This window comes from Arvicola amphibius, chromosome 3 (genome assembly GCF_903992535.2).
Source record: "Arvicola amphibius chromosome 3, mArvAmp1.2, whole genome shotgun sequence".
NCBI classification, from domain to species: Eukaryota; Metazoa; Chordata; class Mammalia; order Rodentia; family Cricetidae; genus Arvicola; species Arvicola amphibius.
Genome location: NC_052049.1, coordinates 126575764 through 126603618, shown reverse-complemented (window position 1 = coordinate 126603618; position 27855 = coordinate 126575764). Strand labels below are relative to the sequence as shown.

The 27855-nt window shown below is 48.5% G+C and overlaps 2 protein-coding genes across 5 annotated transcripts in view; one reads left to right on the top strand and one right to left on the bottom strand.

Annotated features, from left to right (window-relative positions):
• Positions 1-2577: 2577 nt before the first annotated feature.
• Positions 2578-11522, bottom strand: Stoml1 (stomatin like 1). Its single transcript, XM_038322919.1, has 7 exons — positions 11341-11522; positions 9904-10010; positions 8162-8311; positions 7719-7922; positions 4523-4718; positions 3925-4143; positions 2578-3481 (listed from the first exon to the last, which is right to left on the bottom strand). Exons 1-7 carry the CDS (start codon positions 11471-11473, stop codon positions 3288-3290), a joined length of 1203 nt encoding a protein of 400 aa, XP_038178847.1. The 5' UTR covers positions 11474-11522; the 3' UTR covers positions 2578-3287.
• Positions 11523-14633: 3111 nt separating this feature from the next.
• Pml (PML nuclear body scaffold) overlaps positions 14634-27855 on the top strand; it is a 33219-nt gene continuing 19997 nt past the window's right edge. For 3 of the 4 annotated variants that reach the window (XM_038322845.1, XM_038322844.1, XM_038322846.1), the window contains exons 1-3: positions 14634-14742; positions 15260-15411; positions 17205-17674. In XM_038322845.1, coding sequence (XP_038178773.1) covers positions 14691-14742; positions 15260-15411; positions 17205-17674 — 674 coding nt within the window. In that variant the 5' untranslated portion in view covers positions 14634-14690. The remainder of the gene's footprint in view (positions 14743-15259; positions 15412-17204; positions 17675-27855) is intronic. The other variant, XM_038322843.1, reaches the window with a different exon arrangement.

Genomic DNA, 27855 nt, shown 5'->3' with positions numbered 1-27855 from the left:
AGCATGGAAGCAGGCCTGGGTTCCCGTGTGAGCAGCCCTTCAGGGCACTGGCAGGGGAATGCCCAGTGGGTATAGTGGAATAGAAAAGAAGGTTCCCCATTCACTGCTGCTCTATTCATAATGGCCACGAATCAGAAACAACCTAGATGTCCCTCAACAGAGGAAAGGGTAAACAAAACGTGGTACATTTATACAATGGAGTATGGAGTATTACTTGGGTTTTTTTTTTTTTAATGGCATCAAGATATTTGCAGGCAAACAGATGGAACTAGAAAAAATAAATAATTCTGAGTAAAGTAACCCAAACCCAGAAAGAGAGATATGGTATGTACTCACTTTTATCTGGACATTAGTTTAAATAAATGATAACCAAACTACAATCCAGAGAGGAAAGGCATACAGGTGGGAATATATGGATCTCTCTAGTAGAGGGGGGACTGAAGCAGGAGGTGGGGGGAGGAGAGACTGAGAGGACCAGGTGAGAAGGGACGGGGGACGGGGTTGAAAGAGGGAAGGAGGGGAAAGACAGCTAGAACTGAAGGGCATTTGAGGGGTGGTATGGAAACTGTGGGGGAACTTCCTATAATATATGAAGGAGACCCTAAGGAAGTCTAAATAACAAGGGATATGGAACGCCCATTGGCCATCTCGTGTCACCAAACGAAGCTTGCAGTACCAGGACTGGGTTTCATCCAAGTGAGTTGTTGACCAAGCGGGTCCCATGGAAATCCCCAGGCTACTGCCAAGACAACAGGTTGCTCTCCATAAGCTGGCAGCAAGGCCCCACTGCTAAAGACAACACAACTCACTGAACAACTCCCGAAGTTCTGAGGTCTATGACATAGAAAGGTACCAACCCAACTACAAAACCTTGATCTACAAACGTCGCACATATAGGGCAACGGTGACACAAACTGTGTGGGTCTAACAGCCGAAGTCTGAGGTGACTTAAGGCCTACTCCATGAGATGGAACACTGCTTGTATGGCCACGTACCAGAGTCCAGATAACTTAGAGACCTATGGTAAAACCAAATACTACTGATCTAAAAAAAAAAAAAAAGTAACAATAAAGTAACTCCTAATGGCACTCTGCTGTACTCATGTATCAGTTTCTTGCTCAGCCATCATCAGAGGCTTCCTCCTGCGGCAGATGGGAATACAGAGCCTCATAGCCTGATATTGTGTGCAGAGACAGACCTTGGAACACACAGCTCTAAGTGAGATGTCTCCATCAAATCATCCCCCTCAGAGCTAAGGGGACCCTACAGAAAGGGCAGGAGTGGGGGAGACAGAGGACACCAGGAGAACAAGGTTCTTGAAAACAGCTGAGCAAAGCTCACAGGAACTCAGGCTGAAGCAGGAGGCACACGGGGCCCCCGTTTATGCTACAGCTTTCAGTCTATGCATAGGACTCCCGAGTGTGGGAACCAGTGGGTCTCCAATTCTTTTGTCTTCTCTTGTTTTTTTTTTTTTTTTTTTTTTTTTTCTGTTGGCCTGGCTTATCCAACTTAGATATGATTTGTTTTTACCTTAATATATTTTATTTTGTTAAAAAATAAATTTTATGGGGGCTGGAGAGATGACTCAGTGGTTAAGAGCATTGCCTGCTCTTCCAAAGGTCCTGAGTTCAATTCCTGGCAACAACATGGTGGCTCACAACCATCTGTAATGAGGTCTAGTGCCCTCTTCTGGCCTGCAGACATACAGACAGAATATTGTATACATAATAAATAAGTATTTTTTAAAAAATAAATAAATAAATTCTAATCGTTTAAAAAACATAAAGTGACATTAGCTGCCTACTTGGGGAAAAGAAAGAAAAGAATGGTTCCTCAAAAGTTGAGGGAGCTCAGCAGGAGGGAAAGACTCTAAGGGGCACTGGGTAGCTAGCAGGGCCTAGAGAGGGGTTTTGGAACACAGCCTCAGTGAGAACGCCTCAAGATGATCCCTACTGTCTGTGGGGCCCACGCTAGCTCTGAGGGAGTGCCCAGGCCAGGTGGAGAACCTACAGCAATACAAGACAGCATCTGGCACCAGAAAAGACAGAGGGACACACTGTAGGGCCTGGTACCAGTACAAGGGTCCAGGAGAAAGGACTGGCACTGGCAGAAGGCAACCTGAAGGCTGTGGGCTTGGTATGTGATTTGGTTTTCTCTATAAGCCTCTCAAAAACATTACATTCACTTCTTAGTCGTGAGCTGAGGCTCTACCAGTGGAGCAGAAGCCAGACGAGCCAACAGCCAGGCCTCAAGCTGTATCTCCCTCATCAACCAGGGAAGCAACCACATCTGCTCACAGTGGCTCCAGCTCCGCACCTGAACGTGTTAAGAGCCCCTCATTTTGCTCTCCAGTAAGTTAGTTTTACTCATGCCCTACTTCCCTGGTAAATCTGTTCCCTCACTATAAAAAGAGACAGAGAGCAACCCAGTCACCTCCTCCTGACATTCAGGGCTCTTCCCAGAAGGAAAAGCTTCAAATGCTCCAAAAGCCTGTGTTAGCCTCTAGCCTTGGATCTTGGCGGGGCATAGGGTCTTATAGACCTTGCTTGCCCCACCGTGCCCCACAGCCAGCTGCGCTTTTCCAATGCACACTGTAAATGCCACATTTATTTGTCAGAAGCTTTCAAGCCTCTAATAAGCACAGAATAGCAGGGCTCTCCCACATGCTGCCCTGAGCCAGCTCCTCAAGCATGCACGATGGAGCTGCTGGACAAGACAGGTGTCCTCGGGAGCAGGCCCCTGAAAAAACAACTCTCCTCTGTCCATGCCCTCCCCTCCTAGCCTGTTCTGGCTTGTCAATAGAAAAGCGGGGCAGCCAGGCTCCACTGCAGCAACCCCTTCTTGGGGGGGGGGGGCTGCCCTCCCCGCTTTTCCCTACTCTCTGATCTCCCTGGATGTCAGAGCCATGACCCATGTGCTCTGGTCCTTCCCATGGGTGACATACAGGCTGCTTCTGTGCCTCTTGTCTGTCCAGTCAAGTTATCAGGCAGGCAGGGCAGGCCGGGCTCTGTCTGTATTCACTCCGTAGCAAGTTCAGGACTAGGCACTTTGTTGGGGATCGAGGGAGCACAGGCCTGTCCAGAGAACCACCACAGGTTCAAGTGCAGGACACCTGACTCAGCACTGACCAGCAACAGTTGTCTCCCAGCCTTCTGGGCTTCTGGTTGGGCCGGAAACACCTTCAGGCTTCCATTTTCTGCAGCCCAGACCAATGCCTCCTATCCCAAGAAGCTTCTCTGGCTTGGCACCAGGTTCACGGTTAGGTCACGGGTGGACAACCAACACTGCTACTTCAAGGCCCTAAGGACAGCCTCCAGCTTCATGACCACAGCTAGGTCACCCTTCACCTTCAGCCGCCCACTCATGTAGGCCCCCAGGGGCCGCAGTTCCCTGCACAGCAAGGCCTGCAGGTCTGCCTCAGCCATCTCCACCACCACATCAGGGATGCCAGCAGGTGCTCCATGTCCCACACTGCCTTGTCCTGTGGGGAGGTAGCATTGGCATTAGTAAGAGGATACTATGTGGGGAGGAGAGGTAGCACACCCCACTGGGAACAGCAAGTACTGGTTAGATCAAGTTCTAGAGCTGGGGGTGTGGCCTAGACTCAACCCCACCCCCCACACGTACAGTGGGAGTAGGCAGGCTCTAATACAGTGGCTTCAGACTTTACTGACTGTAACTGCTTGTTGCTTCTGTTTGCAGGATAAGAGAATGTTAATCTTGACAAGTAGGGCATTCAGTGCAGAGCCTGGTATGCAGCAGGCCTGCTGTGTGTGAGGCTCCTGGCTACCTGACTGTGCTGTCCGGCTGTCATTATGGGTTCATTCCAATCAGGTGGGAGGAGCAGGGGATGGTCTTTAAAGGACCAAGGGAGAGGGCACAAGCATCTGAGTGGGGAGGGAGGGTGGAGGGGGACGGCCACACCTGCAGTGAGGTCCAGGAAGTAGATGCTCTGGGTGCCGCTAGGCAAGATGACGTTGAACTGATAGCAGGCCCCAACCTGGCTAACCAGTGCCTCTGACAGGAAGGGTTGCAGGGCGGCGAGAAGCCCCTCAGCCACGGGCTGCTTTGAGCTGGGCTCATCCCCAGCCCCAGCGTGAGAGGCAGGCGCCTCCACCTCACTTATCATTTCCAAGGTGTCTCCTGGGTTGGGAGGGAGACAGAACAGGTCAGTGTCCTGCGAAGGTCGGCATCGCCCCACCCTTTGTGAAGCTTCTTCTTCCGACCCCTCATGCTCTGTACAGTTGTATCCTCTCCTAAGCTGCTTCTAGGTTCCCAGCCAACATCCCCAACCACGTCAAAGCGACTCTGGCCTGCAGCACCGCCCTCCTTCCAGCTCCATGCGGGACTGACTACAGCTTCTTCCCAGAGGTACTAGGGCCTCTACACACTTGCACACTTGGGCTCTTCTCCAGGCCCCCACTCCAGTCAGCGCTAGAAATGGGGCAGAATGAACAGCTAAGCTAAGGGACTAGAAGAAAAACTGCTATTAAGATGAGTGGGTGAGCACTCGACTCCTTACCTGGTCCTGGGGGTGGAGCACCTCCTACCACTGAGCTCATGCTTCCCCCCAGCAAGTGGAAGGCCAGCTGCTGGAGGGTGCTGTCCAGGTTGGGCACAGCCGGGCTGTCTTGGGGTGGCTGCAGCACAGCCTCCACTGCCAGCTCTACACGGTCTACCTCCAGGCCCCAAGCTCTGGTCACATCATTGATCTCCAGCTGAGGGCGATGAGGGAAGAGATGGGAGTCATCTGATAAGGCTTCCCTGAGCATCTCTGGACAACTCACTATAGCCACATATGGACATGGATAGAGGTCCCAGATCCATACTGGAGAAGCTCCCAGATGGGAATCCAGCAAGAAAAGCCAGCTGCATGGCTAGACAAGAGCTGAGTCGGGGAGGGAGGTGGGGACTCTAAGTAGAAGCAGAGGAGACCTTCTCAGCAAACCCCAAATGGAAGAGTCTAGAAAGTTCCACTTAGATTCTTAAGTATGGAGTGGGCACTGGTGAGAACTCAGGGTTCCAGGCAGTCTCTTTCTGCTCTGTTGGATTTGCTCAGAGGTGACAAGGAACCCCAGAGAGGAGTTTATAGACAGGAGGAGGCCAACCAAGCAGACTCCCTTTTGGAAAAGATACTCTTGGTGCTGTGTAGGCACTGCGCTGAGGGTCAGGAGTGGAGTGGTTTCATACTGCAGGTGAGAGATGAGGGGGGCTTGGCAGGGGTGTGGTGAGGTGAGGGGTGGGGGTAGGGGGTATGGTGAGGGGGATTAGAAAGGCTGGACATGGGTGTGGTGAGGAGATTAGGAGGGCTGGGCAGGGGTGTGGTTAGGGGATTAGGAGGGCTGGACAGGGGTGTGGTTATGGGATTAGGAGGGCTGGGCAGGGGTGTGGTTATGGGATTAGGAGGACTGGGCAGGGGGTGTGGTGAGGGGATTAGGGGTCTGGGCAGGGGTGTGGTAAGGGGACGAGGAGGGCTGGGCTGGAGGTGTGGTTAGGGGTTTAGGAGGGCTGGGCAGAGGTGTGGTTAGGGGATTAGGGGTCTGGGCAGGGGTGTGGTGAGGGGACGAGGAGGGCTGGGGGGCAGTGGTAAAACAGAAGCAGAAGGGAGGCCTGCTGTGCAAACCCTGCCAGGTCACAGCAGGCACAGGAGAGAGAAACAGGCTGTGCAATGGATACAGATGGCACAGGGGTGGCAGCAGGCTCCTGGGGTCATGATGGCATTCACGTAGAGAGAACACATAAGGGACAAAGGGGAGGGATAACAACTATTCTCGTACTGTTAGCTCAAAGTGTCTGTGGATGGTTTTGTAAGTTTTCAAAGGATAAAGGGGAGCAGGGTGCACAAACATAAGACTGGAGCATACTGCTGTGAGCCCTGGAGCTCCGCCGGAGGCAGAAAGAAATGAGAAGGCCCGCGAAAGAATCCTGGACTCTGTGGGGCAGGAGACCACGCAGGGCTGGGGACTGTGAGGGGGTGGGGTGGAGATCCAAAGGAGACCATAGCTACCAGGTGCACGAGGGGAAGGGCTGAGAAATACCTACTGGCCAGACCAGAGAGAGGTCGCTGGTGACCTCTATCTATCGCCTAAATCTGAGCAACGTTCAGACTAAGGATGGAGGGAGAGGAACAGAACCTTCTGGAAGGAAGTGAAGAGGGGATGAGAGCTTGAGGAAGGAACCCCTGGGATCCTTGGGAGGGAGATGGGATCAGGCAGGGCCCGGTACAGGGAAGAGCCTCCAGCAGGGAAGCAGGAAGCACAGAGAAGCAGAGATGAAGAGGGTATGAAGGTTCTGCCTTTAGTCTCTCCTGAGAGTAAAGAGGCAGGGTGGGCAGAGAGCAAGGGGTGGGGGCCGCAGGAGGGCAGTGGAGGGTTAAGAAGCTGTTGGCCAAAATGCAACTGGGGAAGAGGCTGAGAAGTAGCAGTTAAGGAAGAGGTGGGAGGGGAGTTCACAACCCTGCGGAGGGGAAAGGGAAGTGGAAAGTGCACACTTGTTTGAACAGGACTGGTGAGACACATAAGGCAGATCCTGAGAGTTCCTTTGAGCTCTACTCTACCAGGAGATGTAGACAGGCTCTGGACAATGGACCGTAAGGGACTCTCACATCCTACTTCTTCCAAACTGCCCCTCTCACGTCAAAGCAGTACAACTTTAAGATCAATTTTACCTTCCCAAAGATGAATTATAACAGGATGTGCTTGCATGAAGAATGTCTGGTAGCAGCGTACTACCTGAGTTATATAGACTGAGCACTGCATTGTGGGTAGGAGCAGACGGTCTAGTTCTGGCCCATTACTATCCTTTACCATGAATGGTTCTCAGGACCAACTGGAATAATTTCTGGGCCTTGATGCCCCTCCTCTATTAAAACGGCAAATATTGGCCTCTCACAGTGAAAATGGGAGCTGAGATGCTGTCGGGCAGTTACAAGTACTCTGTAAGCCATAAAATGCTGCGTCTGGGGCCGAGGGCTTGGTGTTAGAATATTTGTCTAGCATGCCCACAGCCCTGGTTCCATCCTCAACTAGCATTGCCACAAAACAACCAAACAACCACTGTGCCATGAGGGCCGCTGTTTGGTAGGAATTTCATTCTGCCCCAGTGGGGGGAGGGGGGGGGGTCATGGTGATGTTGGGCAAACACTAGGCCACACAGGAGGAGAGGAAGTACAAGTTGGGTATGGGAGGGACAGACCACTACACATGTAATAGACAGGAAAGAAGACAAATTCTAGTGTACATAATTTTTCATACATGTAGAACTGGGGACAGGAGACAGACTCAGGAGCCCTGAGTCTCTGTTCTGTTCTAAACAAGAAGATAAGCTCTAAATGAAAATGCTTGTGCAGGAGTCCCAAGCACGTGGCTGCACCCAGAGGGCCCTGCTCCCCTCACCCACCAGATCAGAAACTGCAGAGGGCCCAAGGCCCAGGGCTGTGGTCACAGAAGCAGTGGAGAGGAAAGCCTCAGCAGCCAGAGGCAGGGCCAAGGATTTCCACTAGAGCACTTCTTTTAGGACACGTGTGCTCAAGTGTGTGACCCGGGTCACCTCTGCCCCTCCACGTGGGGTCTCACCCAATTCTTTTCAGGTGGTAATAATGTTGGGACATACAGTGAGCAAAGACCCAGAGCAACTCTGTCCTAGGTCAAAGTGAGCTGGCAGAGAGGGCCAGGCCCCGCTGCCAGACCCTGAGCCGCCCCTTGTGAGAAGCCACGTACCAGGAGTTGGTCGCCGATCTTGAGCCTCTCCATCTGGATCTCCTGCAGCGGTCTCCTGAGTAGGGCCTTGGTCATGGCGTTGTGGGCGGTCATTCGAGTAGCTGTGTTTAAGTCCTTCACAGCCATCACAGAGAGGACTGGGTCCCAGATGCGAAACTGGACATCAGCTCCCACAGATAACACAGCCCCATCCTTAGAGGCCAACTGTTTCAGAAGACCATGATAGCGATAACATTAAAAGGGCCAGAGGCTACTGGTGGGGGGGGGTATCAAACTCACTAAGACTACCCAGCTTGACCCACCTGCCTGGCAGCTAGCTTCTCAAAGACAAAATGGTATCTCCAAAAAGGTGGAGTCAGATGTGGCTCAAAGCCCAGGTATACCCCAAATTCACCATGCATGACCACATTCACTCTGTACAGGGCAGCTGAGAAGCCCCTCACCTTGCAAGGAGGAACACTGAAGGCTCGGGTCCTCAGATCCACCCTCTGGAAGGAGTCAATGAAGGGCAGGAGAAGAACCATGCCAGGGCCCTGGGGGGTTCGGATCCGGCCCAGTCGAAACACGATCATCCTCTCATAGGTGGGTACGATCTGTTCATGATGGCAAAGAAGGGGTTTGGAAGTGGTTTGCCTAGGCTGGCCAATGTCAATTGCCAGACCCCCTTCTGCCCTCCTCACTTCACCCTGCCAATCTGATATCCTTGGTGTGTAGGGTATGTGTGAAAGCCAGAAGCAAACCTGGACTACTTCCTATTTTCCTTTTTCTCTGTCATGAGGTGAAGGACTTCCTGTGGTACACGGTAATGCTCTGCTCAAACACACTGGGTCAAGACAGCAAGGGTGGACACTCCTGAAGCTGGGGGCCAAAGTGAGCCCACTTCTCAGCTGTCTCCAATGGCTATGCTATCACAGCAACAAAAAGACCACAACACTTAGCTGTGCTTAGACGAGAGAGCCGAGGCTCGCAGACATGCTCGGTGACCACACAGTCCCTCGAGGGAAAGGGCCATGGTCTGAACGCTGTCCTCAGTAACGGGCCATGTCTTAATCACCACAAGTACTGACTTGACCCAGAGAAACTTTACCTCTGTGGCCTGAAGTTAATCATGACTCATTCCTGGAACTGTTTGCTCTTGGATTTGTTGGGGAAAAGGCTTGGCTGCTCTAACAAATGCTCCGAGCAAACAGCTTCACCATCTTCAGATCCCTGGAGACCCTCAAGAAATAGTTAAATCTAAATTGAGAACTAAAGGCAAGAGAGCCCTGCATGCATGGTCATAGGGCATTTATTTCCGTGGCACTGTAGTAGTAGTATCTGGGTTCAACTCAGTGCTCCCTTCTAGACCACACAAACACAGAGGCTTTCTAGAGACATCACTGCCAAGGCCATGCAAAGAGAAAGGCCTGCCTGGGCTTCAGCAGGAGCTGCTGGGGTGGAACTCAACTACAGCTGTATCTCTCATCCTTTCCCATAAGTACCACCACTTCTGGAAAACGAGGCCTGAGTTCCGCGGGGCAAGTTGTGTGCTTTTTTTTCAAATGGACCTGAGCGAAAGGGAGGATAACTTGGCAAAGTCATGCGTCTAGATTCCAGGCCTCAGAAAACTCATTTCTCCTCCTTACTGGCTCCCAAGGTGATTCTGGTTAAGTCTGGCCCTCAGTTTATTCATCTGAAGGATGATAACTGTCCTGGTTTCTCCTGTAGTTGTCATAAACAGTGATCAAAAGAAACGTGGGGAGAAGTGTTTATTTGGCACACAGGCTACAGACCGTCACTGAGGAAAGCTAAAGTAGGAAACTGGGGACAGAACTGAAGCAGAGACCTTGGGGAGAATAACGGAATGACGGTTACTGGCTTGCCCTGCCTCCCCTGCTTGCTCTACTAGCTCAGGCCCAACTATCTAGGGATGGTGTCACAGGGGACTGGGCCCTCCTACACTACTCAGCAATCAAAATGCCCCCAAAGACAAGGCCACTGATCCTTTGATGGAGGTAATAATCCCTCAATCGAGGTTTCCTCGTCGTAGTCTGATCAGCCTTCAGAAATCGAACCCAGCCTTGCTTATTTCATAGAGGGGTAATAACATTTAGAGGCAAGGGGCCAAATATGGGGAACCCAGTCATCAAAACCCAAAGCTTTCACTGTGTCTCCCAACTCCCCAACAGCATTCAGTCAGCCTTACCTTCAGAGCAAACCAGCCAGAAATGGGGAAGGTGAGCAGCAGCAGCAAGAACCCCAGGAAACTGATGAGGCCGTGGCAGAGACAGGAGGGCCAGCTCTCAGGTGCATCTGGGGACAAAAGAGCAGAAGCAACCACAGATTACCAGCTGGGCCTGGCAGGGCCACTTCAAGTACAGTGTCCCCGGACTCTGGGGTCATGTGTATGTTTTGCCTGCCTTCTGCTTCAGAGGCTTCCCGAAGCTAATTAGGGACCACACATCATAACTAACTGGTCTCAAGTGCAATACCCCACACAAGACTTTTCTCTCCTAGGTAAGAGCCAGTGAAGCTGGGAAAACAATCCGTGTGATGTTATCTTTGCTGGGCAGGGCAGGAATCAGCCACCCCTTGTCTAATGTGTACTGCCCACCCAAACCTGGAAGAGAACACTCAGGCTGGTGGAACTAAGGCTGCGGGTGCTAACACATTCCTCTTCTACCAGAAGCATGCTTTCGTGAGGTCCTTATGGGGAAAAGGCCTCTGCTAAAAAGGATGAAAGTCATTGTTCATCAACAAGAGTCACAGTGAGAATGAAGTGTCTCACTTCCACTTTAATACCCTAAAAAGATTAATGTATATTTCAATTCAAGCCGTTCGGAAGGAAGAGCTGGGCAGATGGAGCTAAGGACAAAGATTCTAACCCCTGGAGAACCAAGAATCGAGAATGGGTGTTAAGCAGACAGCCACAGAATCTAGGGTGAGCTTGCTGTCTGCTCTCCTCCCAGCCCTAGACAAGGTGAAAAGAGACTGTTCTATCCTTCGGGCAGCCCCTGCCTGCAGGGCTTTCTAAATTCTGAACTCTGGCCTCTTCAGGAATCGACTCTCTTTGGTCAGCAGCAATCCTAAGAGCAGGAGGCAGAATACTGGAATTTCATTCATCAACGGCAAATCGTTCAATGTGTTATCAATACAGGTGAACCACAGAGGGCCCAACTTCTCAAGGTCAGGTCAAAGCAGCCACAGAAGGCTCTGGAGCAAGAAAGGGGCAAAGCTTGCAGGCCTGCCTTTTTGTTCTGTGCATCTTCACCAGTACACAGGAGACACCTGGTCCCTGCGCTGCTACCCTTGGGTGATTCTTTTTCCATTTCTCTGCAGGTGTTTTTAGGTTGCTTGTGGCCTCCTCTGCCTAGGGTTCTGTTTTCTTTCTATGCATGATGGGCTATCCTGAAAATATGAACATGAAAAGCTGAGATTAGGGAAGATGGGGCTACGCTGGTTGCGAAGCTGCAGCTGGTGGCCCTAGAGAGGACAAAGCAGCAGCATCCCAACGCCTGGTCTGACACCCTCTCCACATCCTATTTCCTTCATGCTCCCTCCTCCTATAGGCAGGGAGGACAGGTCTGGCCAGGGTACCGACCAGTCCCTCTACGGTCCGCAGTGCTGCTGGGCAGCCACTCACCGGCCCCCGGCCCCACGCCGCCCGGCTCTGGGGACAAGCACCCCTTCTGTGAACTCAGAAAGCCGAAACTCGACTGCTGGAAACGATCAAAATCCCCTAAGGGCAGCGCCCGGTAGCCGGACCTGCCGAACATGACTTCTGACTGGGTACACGCCCTGTGCCTCCACAGGGCGCAGGCCCTGCCCAGCCCGCGTCAGCCCCGCCCCACCTCGCCTCTCTCCCCGCCGCTTCCGGTTTCACTTGCGTCGCCGAGGACAGCGGTTGCGCAGCAGCAGGAAGCTGACCGGGTCCGCACCCGCCTTACCACAGCGGCCCCTGTGCTGGGAGGACTGAACTGCGGTCGCTGTTTGGGGACATGGCCTTGGTGCTAAACTAGAGTTTCTTGAAGGGTCGCAGCCACCTCTTTTCTGATCTTTTACCTGGCCTTGAGAGAGGAGGAGAGGAAGTTTGTCTTAAAAAAGCTTTACAGGAGCCTTTTCTCCAGAATCAAGGAAATGTCATCTGCCTCACAATACTCCTCCAAACTCACTGACAAATGTGTTTTTCCTGGGCATAACTGGCAAATTGATCTTTTTTTGTTCCCCACAGCCCAAAAAACAGAGCCAGTCATACAGAGTGCTGTACTTATTTGTTTAGTGATGGCAGATCTGAGTCACTGTGGACAAGGTGAAGTCAGAAGGCCTGAACTTTGGTATGAAAGAGAAATTCCACGTTCAGACACCTCAGGAAGCATGGCAGTGTGTGGTGCTAGTAGTGATGGTGGTGCTGTTGTTGTTGCTGCTGCTGGTGCTGGTGGTGCTGCTGGTGTTGGAGGTGATGGTGGTGGTGGTAGTAATGCTGCTGGTGCTACTGGTGGTGGTTCTGGTGGTGGTGGTGGTGGTGCTGGTGGTGGTGGTGGAGGTGATGGTGGAGGTGATGGTGATGGTGGCGGTGGTGGTAGTGATGGTGGTGGTGCTGGTGCTGGTGCTGCTGATGGAGGTGATGGTGCTGTTGGTGTAGTGGTGATGGAGATGATGGTGGTGGTGGTGTAGTGGTGATGGAGGTGATGGTGATGGTGGTGGAGGTGATGGAGGTGATGGTGATGGTGGTGGTGGAGGTGGTGGTGGAGGTGATGGTGGTGGCGGTGGTGGTGGTGGTGGTGGTGGTGGCGATGGTGCTGATGCTGGTGATGGAGGTGATGGTGCTGTTGGTGTAGTGGTGGTGGAGGGGATGGTGGTGGTGGTGGTGGAGGTGATGGTGGTGTTGGTGGTGGAGGTGATGGTGGTGGCGGTGGTGGTAGTGGTGGAGGTGATGGTGGTGTTGGTGGTGGAGGTGATGGTGGTGGCGATTGTGGTAGTGGTGGAGGTGATGGTGGTGGCGGTGGTGGTGGTGGAGGTGATGGTGGTGGCGGTGGTGGTAGTGGTAGTGGTGGTGGCGGCGATGGTGCTGATGCTGGTGATGGAGGTGATGGTGCTGTTGGTGTAGTGGTGGTGGAGGGGATGGTGGTAGGGGTGGATGTAGCACAGAGGTAAAGATGGCAGAGTTATCACAGCATCGCATTAGACACCTTGATTTAGGTATTTGAATGAACTTGTCTTTCCATGGCTTTAGAACGCCAAATGAAGGGAGCAAATGTATTCCAATAGGATGTTGGGGAGGCTGTCAGGAGGCCATTTTATAAAACCAGCAAAAATGAAGCTTTCCCAATCTTTCCTCCCGAGATCCCTGCCATGGCCCATTTCTAAGTCCCTCTGCCTATGACTGCTGTGCTGGTTAATTTAATGTCAACTTGACACAGGCTAGAGTCATTTGACAGGAAGGAACTCCATTTGAGAAAATGACTCCATGAGACTGGGCTGTAGGCTGTAGACATTTTCTTAATTAATGATTGATGTAGAAGGGCCCATCCCATTGTAAGTTCTATAAGAAAGTAGGCTGAGCAAGCCATGGGGAGCAAGCCAGTAAACAGAGCCCCTCCATGGACTCTGCATCAGGTCCTGCCTCTAGGATCTCACCCTGTTTGAGTCTCTGTCCTGGCTTCCTTCATTGATGGACTATAATGTGACAATTTAAGCAGATAAAACCCCTTTCCTCTCCAACTTGCTTTTTGGTTATGGTGTTTCATCACAACAATAAAAAGACAAGTTGGTGCCAGGAGTGGGGTTTTAGTTAATTCCAGATGTAGTCAAGTTGATGACCAAGAGTAGCCATCACAATTCCACCCCTTGTCAACTTGAGATACAATCATGACTCCCTGTGTTGTGATTAATTCCCAGATGAAAACAATAACAAGTCATAATAATGCCTAAACATGATATAACTATCCCATGTACAATTGCAAACACATTATATATTTAACAATGTAATAATTACACCTAACATAACTATTTCTCATACAACTGCAAATGCATTATAAATTTAGGTGACAATGTCCCTGAGGGACATTCTTTTAGTATTTAGAACTTAAATAGAATCATTGATATTCTCTTAATTGATGTTAACATAATCACATGATAAAGAAATTGAAGAAAGAAAACACAAATATTTGTATAAATATATTTTTAGCAAAATATGACAGAAACAACTGTCTATTATACTTGACTCTTCTTGGTTTGATGGCCTGATTTTAAAGGCCAAGAAGTACAGGTCAGCCTGGAGGTATGGGCCATTTTCAAGGCTTCTCATAGTCTCTAGGATGTTGTGTCTCCCTTTAGCCCCTCCCTTATCCCAACCCTTAAGTTTACAAAAGCAGGGACCTGTCATCATCCCTTTTGATCTCGTTCATATAGGAACACAGCGTAGGACGGATGTACACAGGGCCAGAAAAATGGGTGGGAATAGATTGAAGTTGGAAGCCAAAGGCACGGCCAGTGAGACTACCTACAGGTGTGCCCTTCCCTAGCCCACTCGGTTCTGAATTCCTTTTCCCTCAGAGCTAGCTTTCTGTCTTCTCACTCTCTCCCCTGCTCTGGCCAGTTCTTCCCCCTGCCTCCCTCCCTGCTCTCCACTGTTCACCAAACCCGCCGTCTCTCAAGGCTTCATCCTGTTCTGTCCTTCACCAGTGTCCTCCCACCAGCCTCAGGTCCTACTCTGCATCCCACAGCCACTTCTCATAAGCCTCCTGTCTCAAGGTCATCAGAGGGACACAGCTGACACCACGTCCCAAACCCTTCACCAACACTTGGATCATATATAGAACTGGTCAGTCTTCCGCCTTATGATTAATCTCCTCCTATGGGGGATCGTTTTTCAGGAGTTCCAGCTCAGATCTGAAAATGGTCCTCCTTTCCAGATTCTCTTCTCTCTTTAAAGTCTCTCCGCAACCCTGAATCCCGGTACTTTCTACTGAGTGTTCCATTCTCAGCTGAGGGATGCCTTTCCAGGAAGACGCATTTCGATACTGGGTCGAAGTCTCCATTTGGGGTGAGTTGGTGGTTCTCTCAAAGAGGGGTTTATTTCTTAATAAAGAAAGAGTCTCTCAAAGAGGGGTTCTTAACTAGGAAGGCACAGAGCTGTGAGGTGAGCTGAATAGCTCACAGACAGATCTGGAACAGGGAATGCCTCTATAGCCAGCCAGGCAGCTCTGCACCTCTCCTAGCGTGCATAACGTGTGTGGCAGGATCTTCCGTCGTTGAGCAGTCAAACTCGCGATCTTTGTGCTACAGAGCCATGCCACCACGTTGGGCTTGTTTGTTTGCGTATTTGGTTAACCTTTCTGGTTCTACCCGAGGTGGCTCCATAACTCCCTACTCTTTCTCTTCTAACTCCCGAAGGGAGTTAAAAACACCAGTCCCTCCGCCCCTAGACCCGCCCCAGCCATGTCTCACTTCCTCTCGGGAGGCGGGCCCTCAGCGGGTACCTCCCCGCTGGACAGCTCTGGCTGCTCAGTTTTCTGTCTCAAGTCTGGGACTCCTCTCCCGCCCCCACAAACCCATTCCAGAAATCGAAACTGCACCGGTTTCCATGCAGAAGGCTCCCGCGTCCTCTGGATCTCCCTGCCTCCAACAGGACCCCGCCCTGGCCCCCACGCCCACCATGCCTCCTCCGGAGGACCCCTCCGAAGACCATCAACACAACCAAAGCCACGCGGAGGTACTACTGGGTTAGGAGATGAAGGATTGTTAGGATTTTGTTTGTTTACTTTAATGGTGGAGTTGAGAATTGAAGGGTTTTTTTTTTGTTTTTTTTTTTTTAAATAGAGAATTAGGTAACTTAGTGTCCTAGAGAGACACCAAGGTCCTGACCCTCCTGTCTGGGCAGTGGTAGGACGGATGGCATAGACTAAAAAGAGGAACCAGCATGAGTTAGGAGAGCCACGGGTATAGTTGGATTGTAATGAGATGGGCCACTCCTACCCCCCAGGAGCCTTGTCTTTGAGCTCCTACCTCAGATGAAAATCGTCAAGGGAGATGGCCAGGACAGGAGCCTCCTTTGCCTTAGCCTGGAGCTAAAGGCATGCCCCAAACATGACAAAATCATTTACACCCCTCCCCCCAACTGTGGTAGCATATGCCAGGAGCAACAGTACTTGAGATTTAGGTGCCAGAGGGAGGTGATAAGTTCCAGGCCAGCCTGGTCTACAAAGAGAGTTCAAGACTGCTAAGGGCGACACAGCAAGACCCTGTTTCAAAACAATACAACAGAAATAGACAAAACTTGGTCCTGACCAAAGTGCTGTCTTGACTAAAACCAAGGCAATTCATTTGGCTTCTCTCTCTTTTGATTTTTATAGATTTATTTTATTTTATGCATATGAAGTTTAGGGATATTTCGTTTTTTGTTTCCCTCAGGCAGGGCCTCACTATATAGTCTTGGCAGGGCTGGAGCTCACCATGTAAACCAGGCTGGCCTCAAACTCGGAGACCACCTGTCTTTACCTTGAGAGTACAAGGAGCAAAGGTGTGTGCCACCATGCCCTGCTCGTGTGGCTTCTCCTAAGGAAGCCTACTTCTTGGTTCTCCCTGAAGTTTTACCTCAACTTGCCATAGTTATCTCCAAAGAAAAACCTCTGTCTCTTTATTCTTTTCCTTTTCCCCTTCACAAAAGCTCAAATAAGGCCATATTGCCATAACTTTTTAATTATTAGCATTCTAGCTAAGGATTAACGATACTAGTTAACATTTATGGGTATTTCTCGTGTGCCAGGCACTGTACTGAGCACTTTGTGCCCTTTAAACAATAGCTATCATTTCTGTTTCTATGAACTTAACTAGTCTAATATTTCATGTAAATGGAATTGCACAATATTCCTCACTTCATGGCATATTTCACTTACCATAATGTTCATTCATGTTGTTGCATGTAATCAGAATTTCATTCCTTTTAAAGGTTGAATAATATTCCATTATATGTGCAGACACGTTTTGCTCATGGATTCATGTGCTAATCGGCACTTGGGTTGCTGTGACTCTTGTGGTTAGTGCTGCTGGACACATTCGGATAGAAATATCTGCTTGGAATTTTCCCCCAGTTCTTCTGGGAGTATATGAAAGGTAGAAGTTCTGATCATATAGTAGTTCTATGTCTAACTTTTGGCGACCACCCCCCTCCCCCGGCAGTTGTGTGAGGTTGGTACGTTAGTGTATTATCTGATTTCCAAACTTGAGTTCTTTGAATGCAAAGATGTATCCAGACTTCTATCTCAGGGCCTATTAGTGAGGTTAGTGGTATGTAGATAGGTGCCCGGTAAATTGTTCAGTGAGAGCTGCAAGGCCCGAGTAAATGAAGCACTGGGGTGCCGATAAGCCAGAGCATGATCCAATGACTCCCTAGAATGGAATGCGAGTTACTACCAATTCCAGCTTCCAGCTCAAGGGATGGGATGAGCCGGCAGTGGGGGAATTCTGGGCTTTCTGTAGGCCTCATTTCTCTCTTTGGTTCATCAGCAAACCTTGAAGGAGGAATTCCAGTTTCTGCGCTGCCTGGGCTGCCAGGCCCAAGCCAAGTGCCCCAAGCTGCTTCCTTGCCTGCACACGCTGTGCTCCGGATGCCTGGAGGCGCGGGGCTTTCAGTGCCCTATCTGCCAAGCGCCGGGGGCCGACCCTCCTGCGGAAGCCCTGGAAGCCCTGGATAACGTGTTCTTCGAGAGCCTGCAGCGGCGCCTGGCGGTGTTCCGGCAGATCGTGGATGTGCAGGCTGCGTGCACCCGCTGCAAAGAGTCGGCTGACTTCTGGTGTTTCGAGTGTGAGCAGCTCATGTGCAACAAGTGCTTCGAGGCACACCAGTGGTACCTCAAGCACGAGGCCCGGCCCCTGGCCGAGCTCCGCGACAACTCAGTTCGCGAATTCCTCGACGGTACGCGCAAGTCCAACATCTTCTGCTCCAATACCAACCATCGCACCCCTGCGCAGACCAAGTGAGTGGAGCATCCTGGAGCCAGGGGTGGGACTTTCAGGGAGCCTCGTCACTCAAAATGGGGTCCGCTGGCTTGTGGTCTCTCCTAATGTCCCCCTGAAATATATAGTCCTGCAGTCATCCTTTCGCCCTCACCTAGCATGTCTTTAGGACAAAATTTTTAGAGTGCCATTGCAAATGAGGTGTAAAAACAGTCCGTTTTAGTCCGTGCCACAGAATTTTAAATGTCTTAAGAGTGGACTCTTCTTCAGGGGTCCCAGGGAATCTCAGTAAGGCTGGATGTTAAGATAAGGGGCAGGTAAATGGTGTCTGGAAAGTTGAAACTGTATCACTGGAGAGCGCTGTCTGAAAATGTCTATATGCAAAGAACAAAGAAAAAGAAAAGAGAAATTCACGTACAATTATTTTTCGTTAAACATCGTATTTTAATTTTATGTTTATATAGAAATATATTATATGACTCACAAACAAAATGTTTACTAAATGAAAGTGCCATCTCTAGTCCATTCCCATCTGCTTAGCTTTCAGCACTTCCCCTCCTCCACAGAGCTGCTGCCATTACTGATTTTGAATGCTTGTAAGTTTATTTGTGAATATACATGCAGTCAGGGTAACTTTATAAGGGCTTGTTTCTGCTTTTTTTAGCCAATAAGGTAGTTTATGATAAACGAACTTTTGAATCAGAAGTAGATTGCTTGCATATGGTTCTGCCTAATAGGGCTAGTAGTTCTTGGAAAATCAATAGGCAGCAGAAAGCATTTCCTCATTTGGGACACCCCTTAACCTACAGACTCTACTGCAGGAGCTCGCTTCCTGCCCAGAGTCTCAAAGGAGTGCTGCCCCCTGCTGGGCTCCTCAGAGTACCCTGCCACTTAATTTGCGTTTCACTGTGAGTGTTAAGCTCAAAAGGCTTTTCTGTCGGTTTATTGGCCCTGGTATTTCTTCCTTTGTGAATTGCCAGTCTGGAGTCTTGTTTGCTTTGCCATTGAGGAGTTTGTTCCTCTGTAAGAATCTGTTGTGGTATTATTTCACTTAGTAGGTGGTATCGTATTTAAGAATACCTCTTTAGTTTTAGGCAATCAACCATCAGTCCCTCGCTCTTGATGGCATACCAAGGAAGAGCTCATGCCTATAATCTCTATATGTTCTATAGTCTTTCGATATGAGAAATTAAATGAACATCTTTTCTTTTAAGCTGAATTTTGGTTCTTAGGAGGAATAACTCAACTTAGATCTTGATATACTATTAATTTCATTCCTAGCTAGGTTATATTTTGAATTATTTTAATTAGGCTATTCTCTTTAACCGTAAGTATAATCAGCTTAGTATGATGTATGTATGGTTTCTGTGTTAGGTTTTCTTGTTTGTTTTATACTAATCTCTTTAATTTGTAATCTTTCATTTCTTTGAGCATGATAATGCAGTCCTTCATAATAGATTGATTCCCCCCAGTTCTCCAGAGAATTGCTCAATTTCCTGCAAACTCTAAGCTACTTCAAGATTACTCATAAGCCAGGCTATCTTTAATACCAGCACTGGGGTAGCAGAGGCAGGCAGATCTTGGTGAGTTTGAGGACAGTTTAGTCCACATAGCAAGTTCCAGGCTAGCCAGTGCTACCTATACCTAGTGAGACCTTGACTCTTAAAAATTTAATTATAGCCAGGCAGTGGTGGCACACACCTTTAATCCCAGCACTCGGGAGGCAGAGGTAGGCAGATCTCTGTGAGTTCGAGGTCAGCCTGGTCTATAAGAGATAGTTCCAGGACAGGCTCCAAAGCTACAAAGAAACCCTGTCTTGAAAAACAAACAAACAAAAACAACAACAAAAATTACTTATAATGCTAAAAATTATAAATGCCATGTAAATAGTTTTTATACTTTAATATTTGGGAATAATGATTTTAAAAAGTCTATACAAGTACAATAGGAATTATGTGTGTGTATGTATGTATGTGTATATGTGGACTCACATGCACACACAGGTGCATGTGTGTGCTCATGTATGTAGAGGCCAGGGGACAATTTTGTTCTTTTTTTTAACTAGTAGTTATAGAAAAATTTGCTTTTTGTTTGTTTGTTTTGTTTTATGTTTTCACCAACCTCAGTGCTATGAATAACCCACAATTTCCCTTTGGCCATAAGCCAAAATAAACCACCCTGGCCTTTGTCATTGAGCTGACCTGTAGTTCATGCTGGGGAGTGCCCAAGAGGTGGCTTTAAACTGGGGTTAGGGTCTGCCTCAGATCGCTGGCATGCCCGTGGAGTGGATTGTTTCGGTTCACCATCATGTCATGCCTGTAGTGGGGCCATGTTCTCTGTTAAGTGTTGTTGTCTGAGTACAAACAGACCCAGCCTTGCATTCTTGGGTATCCATGGTGGACAAGCAGAAACAGCAATGAGCAGCAGAGGCTGGCGAGTGACACCTACCCTTCACGCCTGTGTTCTCAGTGACTCTGATTACACTGTCTCTTCTGTGATGTCCCCTTGACAGTGTTACCTGCTCAGGACACTGATATCTAGTGTGTGGGCAGAAGGAAGAAGGAAGAAAGTCTTAAAGGTCTAGATGGCAGAAAACCACCTGCCGGGCCTGGAAGGACGGGCCTGGAAGGACAGAGAGGCAGCATCTGAGAGGGTGTCACATTGACTTAGAGTAGCAGTGCCCCTGCTGGGAGGAAAAGAAAGGCCAGGAGGTGCCAAAGAGAGTACTGGAGAATCTGTGAGTCTTAGAAATTGCCCTCTATAGGGATAGGGAAGATGAGCTGGCATCAGACACATGGAGCTTGGGAGAAGTTATGATTTTAGTTCACACTTTCCAGAACGTTCAGCCTGCTCATCTTGCTCCTTTTTTTTCCCATGTGCACCCTCTTGTCATGTCACTGAGTCCCCTGTAGAGTGTTCACGAGACAAAGGAGGGTACGGTTGGAAGCTTGCTGCCTGAAGTCATGGCTAGATTCTCTCCCTGCACTCTGGTTGAGTCTCAAGTGGGCAACTTTGGCAGCTGTTAGGCCAGTATCCTCTGCTACAGAAAGCCCAGGTTTTGACCATTTCTCTAACGAAGGATGAATGCAGTCCGTAAGCTACAATTGCTTGTTTAATTTCCTTTAGATCAGTCATACGTATGGGCTCCCATGTATATTCTTTGACAACCTTAGGGTACTTGGGGCCAGATACTTTTTCTGTTGTTATTACTGGAAAGGCAGGCAGAACTCTGGGGAAGCTGTCCTGGAGATTTTTATGTACCGACAAGGTTAAATTTTGCCTTTGTACCTTTTGTTCCTGGTTATCAAATTTGATAATTTCCTCAGTTTTTTCAAATCTGTTTACCACTGCCGTTTGCAATGTCTGGATCTCCTGTCCAGTGTTCTGCTCTAATGCCCTCATTGAGGATTTATTCGACCGCATTCTCATTTCTATTTCACTCCTTCTCATAAGGAGTTTGATAGGACTTCTTAGCATGTCTTGGGTGTGTTCAGAAATTGAAGTATAGAATCTGGAGGGGAAAGGAAGCCCCCTTAGGAAGTTGAGATCTATGCGAAGGGGGAGGGAAGGGAAAGACTGGATCTCACACTGTCAGAGCCTGGGAGACCTGGGGGCTCACCTCAGAGCTCTTTCACTTATACGTGATAAGGATCTAGGACTCTCTTGTCTGGATGTTTGAGCCGAAAGTTTGATGGATCAGGGTGAGGGAATTCATCCAGGGCCATTAAATTCTGTAGGCAGGTACAATAGTTGTATGGGAAAAAATGGAATACTTACTAATCAAATCAAAGAAGTGTGATGAGGGCCAGGCAATGGTGGCACACATCTTTAATCCCAGCACTCAGGAGGCAGAGGCAAGCTGATCTCTGTGAGTTTGAGGTCAGCCTGGTCTACGGAGTAAGTTCCAGGACAGCCGGGGCTACACAGAGAAACCCTGTTTTGAAAAAAATAAAAAATAAATTTAAAAAATGTAATGGGATCAGAAGCCCTGCAGAAAGTCTCCAAGGCAAGGAACTGGAATGGTTGGCAACAGGTGATGGAAAGGCAGCTCTGGGCGGGAACTACTGACATCCAATAACAAAGCTGTGACAGAGCAGGGAGAGCTGGACGGATGCTGAGGGGCCAGGCTGATGGTTGCGCTTAGCATTGGGATGGTAGTGAGCAAGCCAGGTACCTTCTCCTGGCCCTCGTTAACCCTCTGGGAGAAACTACCTAAGATTTTAGTGCATTGTGTCTTCTTGGGGCTCATGATGTTACTGAGATTGATGTCTGGCCAAGGAGGAGCACCGCCAGATGGGGGAGGAGCACCCCTGCATGGCAGAAGAAAGGCTGCTGCCAGCAGTTGGCCAACATTGCAGAAAGAATAGTAAATGACTCCTTCCTCAGTTTTTAAAATATACTTACCCAGGAAACTTGGCTTCAGACCCAGTAATAACCGTACTCCATTTGGTAAGATGCTATGGGTATAAAAGAGATTCTTCCACACACCTGGCCATTGTGATGTATCAGAGAAAAAAAAGAATTTAAAATAACTCAAGGTAAGATCAGGGTTAGGGTGTTAGTCCCTGGAAAGGCTGAACTCTCTGCTCCAGCAATGGCGTTGGGCTTAGCTGCTCAGAGATGGGGCGCGGAGACTCTGGACAGTGTGGAAGAATGAGAGACTTAATGGTGACAGGCTTTTCTCATTGATTCCTAACTCATAAAATGGAGCTAACTGGAACCACATCTGTCTGTCTGTCCCTCCGCCACTGAATAATCATTTAGGGAGGCAGCAGTTTACTTTGTGCTGGACATTGAAGCAGCTGTTGCTGAGCAAATGAGAATCGGTGTCTTTGAGGCCTGAAGGATGTGCTGAGCACACACCGCAGAGTGCTCCCTGGTGAGGAGCCATAGGCCCCAGGAGACGGCTTCAGATACGGGGCCTGGCAGGTTGTATCTGACTGGGAGGAGGTTTAGAGGCAGTTTTTAAAACATACTTGGAGAAGTTTGTTGAGTTCCATGAGTTCCATGAAAAAGAGTTTGTAAAAATGAGTGAGAAATGAGAATCTTTTGGAGTGTAAAATGGTTAAGAGCTCATATTATAAACCCAGAAAAGTGGTCTGGCGCCTGACCCTAGCCTGATTATATAGTAGATTGTGCCACCAGGAAGGTCTCTGTTTCTGTGGCCTGGCTTTCTGCCAAGGCCACTTCATTTACAAAGGGCTCTTTCCCCAGGGTTGCCAGAGTATTTCAAGAGCTAGGGAGGTTACATACAGTGAGCCTTGAGTCCTAGAGGACAACACATTCAAAACTGAGTTTCACAATTACCACTGGTGGGTCATGTACTCTGCTTGAAAAGCTTCTCGAAATGCTAGGGGCCATGCAGCTTGGCCTATGCCAAAGTCACACTTGCTCAAAGTTCATGGGTGTATCCTCTTTAAAAGAAATTCTGATTCCATACTGGTGTTAGGGGGGGAAATACTTTAAATGTGTCTCAGAAAAATGGCTACTGCAAAGGAATCAAAGAAAATAAAATGTCAGGTATGAGCAGAAACGAGGGCAATGGACAGATTTGTAGCCGGTATATGTGAAGCCCCAGAACTGAGAGTTCTGAGCTAATTCCACCTTCATCCTGCTGTGGTAGAACACAAGCCCATCTTCTGAGATGTTCTCCTGTGGTGTCTTAATCCTGAACCGCCCGCTAAGACTGCTTCCACTGTCCAAAGGAGACAGAAGTGGAAGGTCAAGGAGTTCGTAGGAACTAATCTAGAAGGAGGGCTCAGCGCACCCAGGGACAGACCTGGATGAAGGAATCCTGGCTGCAGACTGCCTCTCCTGCCCTGCCCGCCTCCCCCTTCCCGCAGCCTGTCACTAGCAGAAGGACCCTGCAGGTTGCTTATTTAGAGCACAGAGTGTGCTTTTCTTTAGAACTGTATTGTTAAAAGGAAGCATGCTGTTAAAACAATGTAAAGTTTCAGTTTCCTTGAGTTTAACAGAAAAATAAATTAGACTTGCCAACTTCAAAGTATGTTTAGGGCCTGAGGATGCAGCTCAGTGGTAGAGTATCTGCTGAGTTCTGTGAGGTCCAGGGTTTGATCCCCAGTCACCATAAAGGGAAGAAAAAAGACAGGAGAGAGAGAGAGAGAGAGAGAGAGAGAGAGAGAGAGAGAGAGAGAGAGAGAGAGAGAGAGAGAGAGCACCCTTCCAAAAAGATTCCTCTAAGATCATCTTTTTTAAACCTCAATGCCTAGACTTTAAAAAAAATTATCGGAGGGGCTGAGAAGATGACCCAGTGGGTAAGAGCACTTGCTCCCAAGCCTATAGACCTAAGTTTGATCCCATAAGCCACATGGTAGGAAGAGAGAAATGACTCTTGCAAGTTGGCAAGTTGTCTGATCTCCACAATAAGCTATTTCCTCTGACCTACACACACACACACACACACACACACACCTTTAACAAAAGCTATTGAAGTCTACCTGTGTACTGAAGTACTCCCTCTTAGTACCAATGGGATCTAATGTCAGTTCCCATCCTTGCAGCTTTGTTTCCACCTCAACACAGGCCATTTTACATCAGCACCGTGATCCCCAAATTGTTGTGTTTTCTTTTCTTTTTTCTTTTTGCCACAATGACGACGGAGTCCAGGATAAGTGCTTACCACCTCTAAACTACATGCTGTCAACACCCAGATTCTGTGTTTTGGTTGAGCTCTTGACTGAAGAAACGTTGCCAGTAAATATTTTCCTTCAGGGAGGACTTCTGTGTTCCAGGACATTTTCTTAATTAGTGGTCGATGTGGGACCCTGAGTTCTATAAGAAGGCAGGTTGAGCAAGGCAGAGGAAGCAAGCCAGTAAACAGCACCCTCCTTGGCCTCTGCATCAGCTCCTGCCTCCGGGTTCCTGCTCTGTGTGAGTTCCTGTCCTGACTCCCATCTGTGATGAATAGTGCTGTGGAAGAGTGAGCAAAATGAATTCTGTCCTCCCCAGGTTGCTTTGGTCATTGTATTCCGCCACAGCAATAGAAACCTGAGACATCCGAGCTGTCTTGACAGTGAGCATTTCATATCAGGTTATTTGGGAACCTGCCAGACTCCATCAGTCTCAAACTTCAGGGACATTTTCCTACATTGCTCTGCTTTCTCCTCACTTTCTGCCTTCTTACCTTTTTCTTGCTTTGCTACCACAAATGGCCTTTTAGTTTATTTTTCAGTGTTTTTTTTTTAATTACTAACCTAACAGTATCACTACACTTTAAAGGAAACTTACGTAACATTATTTGAGTGGGTAACCAACATTAGAACTACCATATACAGGCAAAGCCACATGATAGTCATTTTTATAGCTTACTTGATAACTCCAGAATTGCTCAGTGTCTATTTTGTATAGCACCAGATTCTGTTAAGGTTTAATGATGAATTTTGGTCATTGAATTTTGTAACAAATTTCTGACACGACGTATCCTACCTACACTTTGGAAATATTCTGCCAAAGCTGTTAAGGTTAGTGTGGCATTCAAGATGGGCGTAAGTAAATGGCAGAGTTGGCTGTTTATATATATATATCCAATAGAGTGGCATGCTGTTATCTCTCTCTCTTACTGAATATCCTTTTTTAACTCATGGCCTTAACTGATTATTTTGGATATTCTTTTTTTTTTTCTTTCTTCTTTTTTCTTTTTTCTTTTTTTGGTTTTTTGAGACAAGGTTTCTCTGTAGCTTTGGAGCCTGTCCTAGAACTAGTTCTTCAGGCTGGCCCTGAACTTGTGTGAATGTGTACATGCCTATGTGTGCATGCCTGTGTGTATGTGATGAGTGTGTGTGCATGCTTGTGTGTATGTGTCTTTGGCCGTGTGTGTGTTTGTAGACTGGAAGTTGATGTTGGTGTCTTCTTCCGTTGTTTTCCACCTTACTTTTTGAGACAGAGTCATGGATTCTGGGGCTCCCTAATTCAGCCAGACTGACAGGCTGCAAACTCCAGGGATCCATCCACCAGTGTCTGCCTCCAACATGCCTTGCTTTTTATGTGAGTGCTCGGAATCCAAACTCAGGCCCCTTGCTTGTGCAGTAAGCAGTTTACCAACTAAGCAATCTTCCCAACCCCCAAATTCATCTTCTTTCTTGCAACATTTTTAAAGATTTATTTATAAATTATGTATACAGCGTTCTGCCTGTGTGTACCCCTGCAGGCCAGAAGAGGGCACCAGATCTTATTACAAATAGTTTTGAGCCACCAGGCTTGGTGCCTTCTTCCTGCTCCCAATGCCAGGACATTGACTGATTGATTGTGTGCTTGTGCCTCTGCATTTGCCACAGCACAGATGTGGAGGTCAGAGGTCAACCCAAACAGGTTGGGTTTTTTTCTTCGCCACGTGGGTCCTAGAGCTCGAGCTCTGTGGTCAGGTTTGATAGCTCCCACCTTTATCTGCTGAGCCATCTCACCGGTCCACTTTTCTGCTTTACTCCTAATGAGTTTTTGTTGTTTTCTTCATACAAAGCGTACATACTTCTTGCTAGTGAGCCTAAGTATTTTGTAGCAATTTTGGACTATTGTGAATGGAACCCCCACCCATCCCGATTTGTTTTTATTTCCTTTGATGAAACAGAATTAAGTGCTCTCTCTCTCTCTCTCTCTCTCTCTCCCTCTTTCCCTTTTTCCATCTTCTCCCCCTCTCTTCCTTTTCTACCTTCCCCCTCTCCATCTCCTTTCTCTCTCACTCTTTCAGTTCTGCTGTAATAGTCGTTTTGCTGAGTAATTTCTTGTTGACTCAGTAGTTTTTTAGTTAATTCTTTTGTATATTCTGGGAGGAAGTAACTGGCCTTTTGCCCTCCTGGAGACACAACTCTCTGTCTTGACTAAATCTAGGTTCTTGGCACAGAACCCTGTGTAGATGCCCATCTCACCTCTGCCTATTTCATAGTGCCAAGCACATAGTACGGGCTCAGTGAGTGTCCCTCAGACGTGGGGGAAGGAACCACTTGGCTCAGATGATCATTCCTGAATGATGGATTTACCCCAATTCCGGGTCTACCTTTAACCTTCTCAGAGAGTTAGGGGCTTTGGAAGTTGTGACCTGCAAATGGCATTGGCCTGAGGAACAGCCCTCTGCTCCATTGCTGCTCCAGTCTGGCTCTGGCTAGGTAACAGGAAACTCCATGCATGCTTGCAGCCGGTGCTCTTCCCACACTCTGGGCTCTCTGGGAATCCTTTGCTGTTTTGGAATAAGCCTCCATCGAGTGTGGAGGCATCATTGCTTTGAGTGGTCTGGGGAGGGTGAGGACCAGGGTCTAACCAGCAGCTCTGTTGATAATTCTGGGTCATGTTGATCTTGGTAACTGAGGCCAAATTGACCCCATGTAAGACCTTTCCCCCGAACTCAAATGGGCTTTTTCTTAACATCAGGGGTGAGAGTAAATTCCGGAATATCTTTGGAGAAGTAGCTAAGAGTGTCTTTCCTGGGAACTTTTGAAGCAACAGCATTACAATGGTTAAGAGCGTGGACCTGGCTCCTGCGTTAATTTCCTGTTGCTGCCATAACGAATTGCCTCTGGACTTCAAATGTTTGAAATGGGTCTGAGACGAAATCTGAGTTCCAGCAGAGCTTGACTCCCTTGGCAGACTTGGGAGAATCCGTTCTGGCTTCTGTGCTCCCCATATTCCCTGGCACATGTTCCCGTCCATCTCCAAAGCCAACAGGAGAGCGTCACTCCAGCCTCTGCTCCCATCAGCTTCTCTCTCGCTCTCCCGCTGCCCTTCTTTCTTTTATGAGAACTCTTGATTACACCCAGATAATTCAGGATAATCTCACAATCTTAAAATTCTTTTTAAACAATCTTTTCTAAAGGTTTATTTATTTGTGTGTTTTGCCTGCATGTATGCATGCACATGTGTGCTTGGGGCCCACAGAGGTAAGAAGAGAGCATCAGATCTGGAACAGGACTTAAAGATGTCATGAGTCACCGTGTGGGTGCTGGGAATCAAAATGAGGAACTCTGGAAGAGCACCCAAGTGCTCTAAACTTCTGAGTCATCTCTGCAGCTCATATAACCTCAAGTTTCTTAATTTAATCACACCTTTTGGATTTTGAGAAAGGGTTTCTCTGTGCAGCTTTGGTGCCTGTCCTGGAACTCAGGCTGTGGACTAGGCTGGCCTTGAACTCACGGAAATCTGCCTGCTTCTGCCTCCCAAGTGCCGGGATTAAAGGCGTGCGCCACCACCACCC

Coding starts and splice junctions, on each gene's coding strand:
- Stoml1 (XM_038322919.1), bottom strand. CDS start 11,473: ATGTTCGGCAGGTCCGGCTACCGGGCGCTGCCCTTAGGGGATTTTGAT. Junction 4,719..7,718: donor AGATCGGCGACCAACTCCTG/GTACGTGGCTTC, acceptor CATCGCCCTCAG/CTGGAGATCAATGATGTGAC. Junction 4,144..4,522: donor TGCTCCACCCCCAGGACCAG/GTAAGGAGTCGA, acceptor CTCCCAACCCAG/GAGACACCTTGGAAATGATA.